Consider the following 14,237-nt stretch of genomic DNA (forward strand, 5'->3'; position numbering starts at 1 on the left):
ATTAATAAAGTTCTGTTATCCATCATATAGTCAAAATGTCACTTTTGATTTATATATCCTTTATCTGCGTTAGCAATTCGGGTTTTTTTGTGGACTTTTCCCTGTTTCAAAGTGTGCCAGTGAGGTTTGTTTGCAAGACCTGATTTTCAGGCTGCAAGGTGGCTGGCCACACTGGAGAACATTGAAGATGGCGCACGTAATACAAGCAATGCCCAGGACTCTCTGAAACTGGTATATAATCATTTAAGACACTACTTGAGGATGCAACACATAGCGACTGCTGTACTTTTTTGTAGCCCCAGTGTTTAGCATTATATGATCTTTTTTAATATTGCTCATCTATATTTCACCTTATGCAAAATTGTGTTATTTGTTGTTTTGTATGTGTGATCATGTTGTACTCAGGGCGTCCTTGCAAAAGAGAGCATGCTCTCAATGGTCTTCCCTGATTAAATAAAGGCAAAACAAATGTGTTATTTGCCTAACGAGACGTTTGTCAGAAATGCCATTACTTCCTTTGGGGACCTATAAAGGCCATGATCCTTCATCTATTTCTAGGATCTGTGGCAGTAATCCATGGATGCTAGTGTCTAACAGTGTTTGTGTTGACAACCACTCATGCAGCACTCAGTACATCTGTTTCCCAGCCCTGACATTTTTTGCTCAGACTACATGTGGTGCAGTCGTTAAGCAGAGAGTTCGGCCTGGGCCATGGCTCGGTGGTCCGGGCACCTGGCTGGTGGTCCAGTCTGGCAGTGTGCCGCGGGTTCGACTCCCGTTCCCGATGGCCTTTGCTGCATGTCTTCCCCCCCATCTCTCTCCCCCATTTCCTGTCGGCCTGCTGTCTGTCCCTCCATAAAAAAGATATAAAATAAAGGCGAAAGCCACAAAAGAAAACATTTAAAGCAGAAAGTTCACCCGCACGCTGCCCTGTTATATGAACTGTTCTGAGCCATGCGCCCGGTATAGTCCGTATCAGTGTGGTTGCTACATTTGCTACATGCTACGATTGCCAGCAAAGTGAAACTGCGCTTTTTGTTAACTTTTGCACAAGAGAAAGGGGAAGCTTTTGGTCATGCTTCACAGTACACTCTGTTGTCAGACTCGTATGTCCTGCCTGCAGTGTCACTGAATAAAAGTGTTTCGGTCCATCAAAGTGAGTTGAGAGCCCTTGCGTTCTTTCACTGTTGTCATGCTTCACACAACGTCACAATATATAACATAAATGGTAAGACGGAATTCAGTTGCCAGTGGATTCCTCGTGACTCACGTCAGTGCAACCATGCACACTTGCAATTTCCCAGAATTGCACCTTTCTATAGGTGTTGTTATTGTTATATTTTCTTCAGCAGAACAATATACTATACATAGGCCTATAATAACCTGTGGCTGAGTGAGGAAAGAAATGATTTCCAGATGCGGAGTATAGATCTCCCTCTAATTGTTTTGGTTTGGTTACTGAATAACCTAAAACAAATAATCAAATTGCTGTGTACCTCAAATATTTAATCTGTGGGAATTAGGCAGGCATTTCAAATGTTTCTGGTAATCGTATGCCTTAACTGATTAAACAAATAGTGAATGTGTTTTGTATATCAATCTCATGATTGCTTGTGTAAAGATACATTAAAATTTGAGAAGAAAAAAAACAAAGTGACAATGGAGAGACTGAGTTGTTGTTGATGTTTCTTCTTTTATGACAGTGAAAAGACATGTTTTTCCTCTATGGATGATCCTCACCGGTGCTCCATTTTGGAGAGTTACGGATTCCAATGCGGAATTTAAGCATAATTTAAGACACAAACACTTATTTTTGGTAGATATTTACATGTAAAAATAAATACATCTTCAGGAATTTTATGCATTTGTCTTTTATGTGGTTGACTACAAAACATACATGCAAAGGCTATATCAAATAATGTGTACCCACTACCTAGCATTGAATAAATCCTTATTGAGTTTCTTTTCCATTGTTGGTGATTATACTGACAGTGGGTTGCAGCACAGAGTGGCTAATCTGTGCCAATGGGAACCCTCATCAATACCACCGCAAATTATAATCAGTAAAAAAATAAAGTTAAAGCATGGAACATGTCTGTCATTCAGATTTACTTAATATGTTTGGATGGTTGCGTAATACTGTACATTTAAAATGCAAGTAATTTTGTAATAACTTTGTGACTTAATTTTGTGGAGAGGTGATCAGTGGGCACAACTAAGATTTAAACATTATGCTAGATACGGTAGTAAATGAATATACTTGTTAATGAATGTGACAGATGCTTAATTATTAAAAAGCATGCAACAGTAAATATAATCACAACAAATTACAATTAGAACGGCTACATTTATAAGTGAGAATATTCTTTCATATTGCATGCCAACATCGAATGCACTCTTTTTCATCTCAAATCGTTCAATGAAATAAGTAACGTAGTATTACAGTAGGTTATTAGTATAAGTCAATTGTGAAACAATCAAGTGACAACATAAACATTTGTAGCTATTTGTGTAATTATAATTTTTGTTATATAAGTAGCATTTATTGTTATTTTGGGGATTAGCAAGGGTCCTTGTTGGTAGTAAGAGCAGAGTATATAATGTTATCTATAGGCCTTTTAGCACAATTTTAGTTTTAGTCATAGTCTCTTGAATAGTTTTCATTTAGTTTTAGTTACATTTTAGTCAACTGGAATGTCTTAGTGTTAGTCTAGTTTTAGTTGACTAAATGTACCGTTGATTTAGTCGAACAATAATGTCTTATAGTGGATCTCTTGTCCACTAGTCCCTTCCTAACATTTTAGTCTAGTTTTTATTTGTCTTAGTTTTAGTCATCATAGCTTAGTTTTCATTTAGTTTCCGTTTTGTTTTCGTCAGTGGAAAAACGCAGTCGACGGACATTTTTCGTCTTAGTTTTAGTTGACGAAATCAACACTGGTTAACATCTGACAACGTTTGTCCATACTGTATAACAGGATTATATCTGGGTATATCTGGGTATTGCCTTCTTGAGTAACTACAAGGAAGGACAAGCATTATTATGACTCAAATGGGAAAAGGGGGGAGAAATAACTTTCTGTAAATCTACTGCTGTGTTCACTTCTTATTCTGAGATTCCCTCCTGCTCGGTTTTCCCATCTCATCAACTTGCAAATGTCGTGGTATAGCCAACAAGTCTAACCAGAGTGTGTGTGTGTGTGTGTGTGTGTGTGTGTGTGTGTGTGTGTGTGTGTGTGTGTGTGTGTGTGTGCGCGCGTGAGCGAGAGAAAAACATCTATTTTCATTTTTATTAGTCTTTAGATATTATGTGGTGGTCATTGTTGGAAAAGTCTCAAGGCATCCATTACTTTCCCGTTGACTGCTTGAAAAGGTTTGTGTGAATGTAATACTGAGAGGATACAAAAGATTTCCCCATCCGTTATCCCACGTACTGTACTGTACTATACTGTACTGTACTGTCAGAACCCGATTTTGGGTCACGGACGGACCCATTTTTGGTGGGTCACGAGTATTTTTTGATTTTAGTTTTTTGATTTCAAAGTTTTCAAAATAAATAAAATAATATGATTTTTCGAGATTTGTTTTTAAGAAATAGTGAAAATAGCACATCTACCAGCTCACAACGAGCTTGTAGATCATCTCTTTTCACTATGTGTAATCCAGGGCTTAAGTAATTAGTTCATGATGTGGACTAGTTTGGGATCCAGCCCCTAGACTCCTGCATGGAAGGCCAGTGGTTCTAAAACCTTTTCATGTCAAGGACCCCCCAAATCCACATTTATTAGGCCACGGACCCCCCATAAGTAAGATGTTTACGTCTCTAGCAGTTATTTTCAACCATTTAAATTTCAAGGACCCCCAGTTTGACATGCATTGGGCCTCAGACCCCCCATTTAATGGCATTTCTATCTCTGGGACCCCAATTTCAAATCACTGCTAATTTAACTGAGAGTGTACAAATGGAACCAAATGCACCCGTTAGGGTCCACTTGGTTCCATTTGTACACTCTCTGAGTTACAGACCCACAAGGGTCCATTTGGTTCCTCTCTAATTTAGATAGGGACCCCCTGGAACTCCTTGAAGTACCCCTAGGGGTCCCTGGACCCCACTTTGAGAACCAATGGATTATACCACCCTCTCCAGAAACTCTAGAATGAAGCTTGCCTCATACGTCCCTCCTTGAGAAAGCTATACACAAAGTAGACTATGTCATTATCACTGCGTCTCCTGTCTGAAAAATACCCAATTGAATTTATGCTCCGTTGTAATAAGCAATTACATATTATCATTTTTGGCATGTGACGTTGCCTGCCATGCGGTGATGTAAGAATCCTAACTCTTCTTGTGTGTGGATATAATTAATAGGGATTACATTGTTGTCATTGTCTGCTAAAGTTGAAGGTTAACAAATTAAAATCATGTCATTTTTCAGTTGAACCTTTTTAATGGCCAATTTTAAGGATTTTTTAAAAATACAATCTGGGAACCAGTTTCACAAACTGTGTGATGAAAACACTAAATACAGTAGAACATGGCCATAAGGGGTAAGAATTATTTTGTTGTTGCTTTCAAATTGTTTTAGCGTTCTACTGTAGATGTTGTCCCCTCAGGCATGACACTCAAGTGTGAATGGGTGGGGTGTTCCACTTCAATACTTATTTTCAGAGGTCATTTACAATACATTATACATTACTTCTGAAATGTAAATAGTGCATCCGAATCTTAATCTGGGACTATAATGTCCCATGATATATGTAATTTTGTTCAAATCACTTTAGTTGTTTTTTTGTTTAGTTTAGTTTTAGTTTTAAGTTATGTCCATAACTGGTTGGTTGCTGGAACACACCACCCCAACACACGCAGCCCATTTGGCCAGTTTAGTTGACCAGGAGCTCCTGATACTGCTCTGATCTAAGAAAGCGTCCGAAGGAGTCTTTCTCCATCAGGGCGAAGATCCTCTTCTGGGCAACGTCAAAGGTCTCATTGGAGAGGTTCACCAGGTTCCTGAGGGTCACGTCCTTTGTGACGTGGTCAATGTTCACCTATGCAGGTAGAGGGACAGGACAGGACAGGACAGGACAGGACAGGACAGGACAGGACAGGACAGGACAGGACAGGACAGGACAGGACAGGTGGTCAACATATGCAGTTAACTTGAATTCAAAAACAGTAGTTGAGAGCATCGGAGAGATGGAATTTAATGGGCACAGAAATGATAACGCTCATGACCAGAATGATTGGTGTTCACTACTATATTATTGATGATGCTGAAGAGAAGAACGAGGGAAAAGTAGGGGCCTCACATAGTACATCATCATCAGTATATCATCATCATTGTCATCATCATCACTGCAGCAATTGCCCTAATCCCAAACTAATTAATCTAAAAGTAATCCAAGAGGAAACTGGAAACTGCACGCTTTGCTCGTTGATTTAACAGATCAAAGTTAAATTTAGAAAGTTTGGCTTCCTTTGGAAAGGACGCTGACTTTAGAGTCAGTGCACTCAAGGGCATTTCAATCTTTTTTTTCCGTGAGTCATGATAATTCCTGAAAATGTTTATCCCTTCCTGTTTTACAGTGGCACCTTCCCCCTCACGACACCCTCAGTCTCCCTCAAAGTCCTGCACTACCGTAAACTCGCTCTGGTCTCTCCAGCCGTCTCAGTGCAACATGTACAGTCTTTTATGAAGGACTGCTGATTCATTGCCACAGAAAGTCGGTTTAAAAATATCTAGAAAGTCCATGCCTTCATGTCCTTCCATCAACAATGTGATAATCACTAATGTATTTGTTACCACCTTGAGGCAATGTTCTGTAAATCCCTTACGCCGGGGCTCCACAGAGTATGAGGGCGTTTGACGGCGTAAAGAACCGGGGCGAATGGGTAACACCGTCCAAACGGAGCACCCTTCGTAGATTAAAAAGGGAACATTCCCTGACGATGACGCAACGCCGATGGACGCCCGATGGCTGCACTGGAGCTTCAGACTTAGACAGTAGATCCAGGAACACCACCTGAAAACACTTTATTTTCACTTTTTAGCACCGCGCTAGTGCCAACACTGCCCAACACGGTGTTCCCAAACAAAAAGTCAAATAAGGGGATTAAGGGCGCGAAGGACGGCAATACCAGCCGGTTCGTTTGGATGTAAAAATAGTCTTGTTTTTCACCTGGCAGTTACATTTGAAACTGACTGACATAATTCTGAATCCACTTTTTGGCAGCACATTTTAGTTTTAGTCATAGTCTCTTGAATAGTTTTAATTTAGTTTTAGTCACATTTTGTTAGTCTAGTTTTAGTCTACTAAATATCATAAGATATTAGTCGACTAAATCTACAGTTGATTTAGTCTACTAAAATGTATTTTGGTGAGCCTTGATGCCGTAATGTTAACGTTTTTTCACTTGCTGAAAATAGCCGATCTACATGCTCACATCAACTATCATCTGCTATTGTCAGCATGCACCCAAGTGTAAAATGACTTGAACTGAATCTCTTGTCCACTAGTCCCTTCAACATTTTAGTCTAGTTTGTATTTGTTGACGAAATTGTCAGTACATTAAGTATACGTGTCTGACCTCTCTGGGCCCCTCGGTCTGGATGAAGTCCTCATAGATCTTCTTGGCCTTGGTGGCCATCTTCACTGGGTTCTTGGTCTTCTTGAACTCCTCACAGGCGACCCAGAACTCAATGTTCTCCTCACTGAACTCAGACTGGAGGAAGGTACGGAAGGCAGCCACTCCATCTAAGACAGAGAGTAAGGGAGGGGGGGGAGAGGGAGAGGGAGAGAGAGAGAGAGTGAGATCGGAAGTGGGGGCAGGCCGTTGAGAGAGAAATATATACATAAGTGTAAACAGAGACAGATACTGTAGGAGAAGTACATATATGGGGATGTTGCTATAGTAGAAACCGTCCTAGTGTTAACATTCTTTGTTTTCCAATCACGATAGGCCTAAGAGGTGTGAAATGAACACATCACTTAGTTGGCAAGTTGTATTAGTGATTTAGAATGTTATGAATGGAAAACAGATGGGTTTATAGAGACTTATCAGCATTCTGTTTGCTGATATTGTCATTTTTATATATTTTTGCAAAACAACACAAGCAGGCATATGTTCTAAAGTGACTCTGACACACGCTCCTCTCTCAACCCATTTTGGGCGGGAACCCCATTTGGTGTTTTCAACATTCACTCAGTGACTCAGTGGCGCGCTATGAGATTTTTGAAAAATCGTGAAAATATTTATTTCAGAAAACTGGAGGATTTAGAAGATTTCTTTTTAATTTTGAGGTCAGGCCTAAATGGGTTAAACATTGAACTCTTTGAGTACACCAGTTAGTCAACACTAAATCATAGACATGTGTCCAAATTTGAGTAATTGGAAGGAGGGTCTGACCACTTAAACGCTATCCACTTAAAATGCACAGAGATTAAAGAGGTAAAAAAAAAAGCTAAACTAGAAAAAGTGCCCCTCGGGGCACAGGTCTCCACCAGGTCAGGTCAGGTTGTGGCCTCCTGGTGGCGCTATAACATGCCAATGTGAAAAGGGTGAGATATATTCCTCAGCCTAGTAGGAACGTCTGTGAAAGATTTCACATAAATTGCACGCTGTGTTCATGATCAAAACGGGCCAATCCTGCAAATTTTTAAAGCCAATGTTAGCCAATCAGGATGGAATATGAAATATCGGACAGATCTGTCTTGAGCACATGACTATAGAGATACTGTGTAACGATTTGCTGGATTTTTGGACAAAATATGGAGGAGTAATATGAAAAAAATTGTTTTAATTTGGGACAGAGGTTCATCATTGGCATCTAGGGAGTGTTTGTGCAAAGTTTGGCATCGACCGGGTTAACGGTGCCGATGATTAGAAGTTAACAGACAGACGGACAGACGGACACACACACACACACACACACACACGGACGGACGGACAGAGTGAAAAACATACTTTCTCCCCATGCCTTCGGCCTGGTGGAGACAAAAATATATTTTTGATCAGAATTTTTGTATTGGCATTTTAGTATCAAATCTAAGGATGGGAATTAAAATCGCACCGTTCCAAAAACCCAGACTTTAACTGTGATGAATTATAGTCAAACAGCTACAGAAACAAAAAAAGAATGCTGGAAAGTTTATAGAACATAGTTAAAAATAGTAGCTATAGACTACATATGACTGGAATTGTGTGTAAACGCGTGCCAATGGAGCATTGTAATGCAATACAATACCCATGACGTTTCCCATTGTCTGTAAAACACATTCTGATGATGATAAGCATTCTGTAACTGCTTCGGGCATTTATCTGTGATCTAGTTGTCTAGCTTGGTTCAAAATAGGACTGAGTAGTAACCGAGGGCAGCTCATTAAAACATGCGCATATATCCAAAAACACACTCAGCCACTGTGTGTGTGTGTGTGTGTGTGTGTGTGTGTGTGTGTGTGTGTGTGTGTGTGTGTGTGTGTGTGTGTGTGTGTGTGTGCGTCAATTGAATTGAATTGAATTAAATTGTGTGTGTGAGTGAGAATGTGACTAACAACCTCTCTTCTCACTCAAGTGGACATCAATTTGAGTGGTTACCTCACTTCTGACTAACTAACTGTGAAACGTACTTGCGACAGCAAGGCGAGCATTCTGCGACAATTCTGAGTAAAATGCTTTGCTAATGCTAATTTTTGTCTCTGTGAAGTGTCACTGGCGTCAGAACCATGCGAGAGTACACAGTTTACACCCCATGGTCCCACGCACATGACCACCTGGCACTTCTTAATGTTACAAGAACACAAAAACATCCTCTTCTCCTTAGAAGAGGTTGTTTGTATACGTGCACACTACAGACATACATGAAATGTCTGTCGGTCTTGTCTTGTCTTGTCTGTGTGTCTGTGTCCGTCCGTCCGTCCGTCAACCTTTGACAGAATTTAGCTGCACAATATTCTCACACTGTCCTTGCAATAAATCAGTTCGGGTTTGCTCATCAACCTGCCTTCTGCCACTTTCAGTTTAGTGAATAGTTTTAAACCCTATAGCTGACCGGGGTCACCCAGCCTTTTCCAGGCTATACCAAGTCTCTCCACCAAAACTAGCCGACCTACAACTCGCAACGTGCCAAGAAGTAGCCACGTGTTCTGAGCTTGTAGATCGGCTTTTCACCGAATGCTCGCTTTGACGTCGGCCGCTGTCTCATGTACTGCACTGTAATAACTCCACTGACTGTATGCTCAGCACTGTTTACGCAAGTCTATCGCCAGAGAAGAAACGTTGCCGTTGTTTGTTCCTGCAAACTATTGGCATCTCAGCGTTTCATGTTTGACTGTACATGTTTTACAATACTGTATGTACTTGACACACTATAACATACACACATTGATGGTTGTTGAATTGTTCTTTATTAGAGCATTCCAATAATACTCACTGCATAATTCTACAACAGCAAGTATAGCCTACTGTAACAGCCTGAAAAAGAAGGGTAACACTGGAAATATATGATGAAACTATTGTTGGACTATACTGTATGGTACATTATGTAGCATAGCAATATCATACTATAATTCTAACAATGTCTGAGTGTCTGTGTGTCTGCGTGTGTGTCTGTGTGTCAGAAACACCGCCATAGCTCCTCACTGCCTGCACCAATCACTCCCACTTTTCACACAGGCATTGACCATGTGAATATGGAGGGCGTAACGAAGCCCTTTTTTCGATTTGACACATTAATGATTATTAATGACAAGTCAATTACAAACGCACCTGGGCGCAGTACCCCCCACGGCCACAAGGGGGGGGGGGGGCAAATATCTCACAACGGGTAAGGGCTAGTTGTATATAATTATCCACTTCTTTGTTTGTATTTCCAGATGTGAGACACACATCTTAGCGTCCCATATGCATTAAGAATGAACATGAGCACACATGAAGAACAATGTAATGTAAAGACTGAAAGTGGTAATGCATCATGCTGTGAGAAGCCTTTAGATGTTACCACAACACACACAATGTCTGTGGTAAAGATACACACAAAATGAATGCACACTTCCAAGTGGCCATGCATAATTATGAGCTCAAATGAATCAATGGACGCTTTCAAGTGGCCATGCATAATTATAAGCTCAAATGAATGCACGCTTTCAAGTGGCCACGCTTTCAAGTACCTATTGCTTTCCTAGAAGCAAGCCCTGGGGGCTTCTAGGAAAGCAATAAGGAGGATGGCTGCCCCCTCTATTTCCCAGTGCCGTTCACCTGCTGGGCACTAGTATCATCAGTAGTAGAATTTGGACATTTCTGTAACCTTTACATCCACGTTAGTATAATAGTAAATTGGTAAATGGTGCATTTATATAGCGCCTTCCAAGGCGCTTTACATAGATTGTGCATCAATTCACCCATTCACGCACACATTCTTACACCGATGGCGGCGGGAACCATGCAAGGCACCAACCAGCACATCAGGAGCAATTTGAGGTTCAGTGTCTTGCTCAGGGACACTTCGACACTAACTCTGGTGGAGCCCGGGTTCGACCTGGCAACCTCTACCCCTGAGCCACTGCCGCCCCTCTGGGAGGGGCGGCTTTTTTAGCAGCCTACAGCTGCAGTACAATACATGGATGGTGTAACAGAGAACTCACTTTCACATGTTATGCCAAATTAGCATATCCAGTTTAAGAATGTCAACAGCCATGTCAACTGTATATATTTTTACTGGTCCCTATCATCTGGAATCAAGTTTGTTTAGACACACAGAAGTTATTAAAGGGAGCGTGTTGTAGCGGAGAGTTTACGCATACCAATGGGAAGAGTTCACGATCAATCCCACTTGCTCTGGGGTCTTTCTGTGTGCTTTCCGACACAGGTGTAAACACCAGAGCCGGTGTCTGGTCTCTGGCATACACAGGCGCTTGTTTCCCAAGGTTTAACTCCTATATGTTTCTCCTAATGACCAATGCTCCCATGGGACTGCGTACCGTAGCTACTATATACTGTATAGTGCTGTTTTTATACAAGGGCTAATTCCTGCCAAGCAAGCATTACAGTGCATTAGTAAATCAAACAGACATTTCAGCGCCACTTTATGAGCTTGTAATGCATACCTAGCCATGTGTACGTATGTGTGAATAATGTCTTAGGTTGCCGCGGTAACAAGTGATGACTGGGAAGGTGATTAAAGTAAACCCTTATGTGCATATATATATATGTGTGTGTACAACTTTGATAAATAACTATTGAGAGACTGTAGATCGTTTATCAAAGTCAAAACACTAAGGATATTCTTTCTTGTGATTTGGTTACTTCATGTGATGCCGTGACCACTTGGCTAAAGCTGCTTCACAGGACGTCATACGATAATACAACAAGGGCCTTTTTATTACATTTTTTTAGAGCTGGGACTCGATTAAAAAAATGTATCTAATTAATCAGAGGCTTTGCGATTAATTAATCTAGATTAATCGCATTTTAATCGCATATCATTATTTGACCCGAGAACAGTGAGAAAGCAATTTTTTCAAATGGATTTTGGTATACTAGTGAATCAATGAATAGTGAATACATAAGTTTAAGCAATAAAACATTGTTTTTGTAGTAATAGGGGTAATAATTCTTTATTGAATAATTACACACAACTGTGCTGTAATCCACGCTACCATCGGATAAACTGTCCAGTGACAACGTTCCGCGGTGAAAAAAATAGTGCGATTAAAATGCGTTAATTTTTTTAATGCATTAATTTTTCTGTAGTTAATTAATCGTAATTAATCGCAATTAGTCCCGGCCCTACATTTTTTATTTTGTTACGTTGGAAAATCTTTGTAAGAATGCGTTGTGGAAAAAGTACAAGACCTTGGCTACAGACTGAAGATACACCGCTCAGCAGTGCACCATATGGCAGTTGTGAGGCGACAGATTAAAAAGAAGAAAACCTCGTGATTTAATTGGTGCATCCAGGTGTCAGCTATTAATGCCTGTGTACTTCGAGCCTCACTATGTGACTGTGCCTGTCTTCCATTGGTTGTAACTTGTGACCCTTTAATGTAATTATTGATTTTGGAATACCACAATTTATAATGACATTCATCACACAAAAGCAAGGAACACGTTTTTCCAACCTCAACATGCGCTTGCTTAAAAGTTTTATACGCTTACGCGCATACATTTGTGAGTAAATATACGCTTGTGTGTGTGTGTGTGTGTGTGTGTGTGTGTGTGTGTGTGTGTGTGTGTGTGTGTGTGTGTGTGTGTGCAGTACAGTACAGTACAGTATCAGTCAAACTTACAGTTGTGGGACAAAACCATGTCCAGTGACTCGTGCCATTGAGCAGCCTCCTCAGCGGTAGGTCTAGAAACATAAAGAGAGTTTTTATTTTTTTAATCGAGAACAGTTGGCATTAGAAGTTACATTTTGTATACTCACTTAGCAAAGTGAGTGCAATGTGACAAATGCTAAAAGTAGAACATAGTATGAAAACCTCAAAGATAGATGACCACATAGTGTGCATTGTATACCATACAATAAAATGTATATATATTGTTATAAATCAATGTATTTTGACCCGAGTCATTCAGAAGACCAAGATACCACCTTGGTATTCTGTAACCATACAAAGTGTTCAGTGCCTGTGGAGTGTGAATGGGAAGATGCTGTTTCAAACCATTGATCTCCACATCACATCATTTAAAGTTGAGGTTCCTTGTCCGCACAGAAGTACATGTCTACACCCCACCAGACACCACTATCTCTTTATTAGGCAGAGAGATGAAAGTACAGTACTTACTTCAGAAGCTTTTCTGGCTTCTTCTCGGTTTTTTCCGGGTATTGGATGATCAGGTCAATGGCATTCTCTGGCTTCTGAAGAAAAACTCCCAGTTTACTCTTAATCTCTTTAGCCCTGGGAAATAGAAGACAAGATACCATGGTGAATCTTGCATGACGCAGTCTTTGTTTCTTCAGTGAATCGGTCCTACGAAATGCTCAAAGTGAGGGGAGAGAAATACAGTACCTTTATGAAGAGTTTGAACAAAAAATCATGTTAAATTTGTCACAGAATAAAGCATTTATATGAAATAACGTAGTTTAGTTTTGAAAGTTGAAGGAACGATCTAAACAGTATAGTGGCAAATCTTACCTGTCAGGCTGCAACAGAGCCGTGCCGTAACCGCTAGGCCATTGGCGCTTCGTAATGTATGATTATTTTATGTTCAACATGTAGAACAAATCTGCAACATTTTACATTTATAGTATTATTATTATCATAGTATAATTATATTTATGATATTATTTATTATGCGAAACATGTTCACGAGTCAAATGTAAAATTGTTATTTTATATTTTTGTTAAATAATTTAGTACTGTAGATTTCATCACAACTGAACATTTAAAATGATAAAAAAAAAAGAAAGAAAACTATACAATGAGAACCCTTTGGAAATAAGAGTATGAAATCCAAACCCATTGAATTACCGGTACTCATTTTGGGCAAAATGTCGTTTTATAACTTGACTCTATTATTTTGTCTTTCATAAAAAAAAGAAATAGTAAGGATCATTTCAAAACAAGGTTAGTCAATATAATAACATTCATGGGATAAACATAATGGAGTAAAAATATCAACACATTAAAGAGTGGTCCAACAAACCCACAGTAATACACCCATATAAGCATACAGTATGTAATAAAAAAACAGCAATACATGAAGGACATAGCTCACCTTTCCAGGCATGCCGGGCGCAAGGCTGCTAATCCTCTACACATTATCCAACAAGCTCAGTTCCAAAGTTTAGTGAGAAATCAAAAAATGCGAATCCGAAACAAAGTGCTTGTCTCAGTCTGTCTCCTTATAGTTCTGAAAGGGGTTTCCAGGAGTATATATACATACGGACGCCCTTTGGGCTCTGGGCCAACCGCTAAACCAATCAGATTAGGATCGCTGCTGTGTTGTAGCCACAAACAGCTGTGGATGCTGAGTTTGTGGATGGGAAGGAAGGGCTTAACAACTGGTCTAGGAACATTGTGGGATATGGACTAAATGCATTTAGTAAGTAGCCTACTGTACTTTGTTGTACAAGTTTGAGGCATTTGTACATGAGTATTTCCAATGTCCAATGCTTTTACTTCTACTCCACTACAATTATTTGAAAGCTTTAGTACTATAGTAGCTAAATCAGCAATGGTTTTTATAAACATGCATACATTACAAAGACGTACAAAAAGGGAACAAAAAAGAAAATGAAAAA

General features: G+C 39.8%; 1 protein-coding gene across 1 annotated transcript; it reads right to left on the reverse strand.

Moving 5' to 3' along the window:
- Positions 1 to 1,853: 1,853 nt before the first annotated feature.
- On the reverse strand, positions 1,854 to 13,856 carry rgs5a (regulator of G protein signaling 5a). The gene is made up of 5 exons (XM_083767712.1): positions 13,712 to 13,856; positions 12,778 to 12,891; positions 12,280 to 12,341; positions 6,584 to 6,750; positions 1,854 to 5,043 (listed from the first exon to the last, which is right to left on the reverse strand). The coding sequence occupies exons 1-5, from the start codon at positions 13,753 to 13,755 to the stop codon at positions 4,879 to 4,881; spliced, it is 552 nt and encodes a 183-aa protein (XP_083623838.1). The 5' UTR covers positions 13,756 to 13,856; the 3' UTR covers positions 1,854 to 4,878.
- Positions 13,857 to 14,237: the final 381 nt, after the last annotated feature.

Source organism: Protomyctophum parallelum (assembly GCF_964188405.1).
Source record: "Protomyctophum parallelum genome assembly, chromosome: 6".
In the NCBI taxonomy this organism is placed as follows: Eukaryota; Metazoa; Chordata; class Actinopteri; order Myctophiformes; family Myctophidae; genus Protomyctophum; species Protomyctophum parallelum.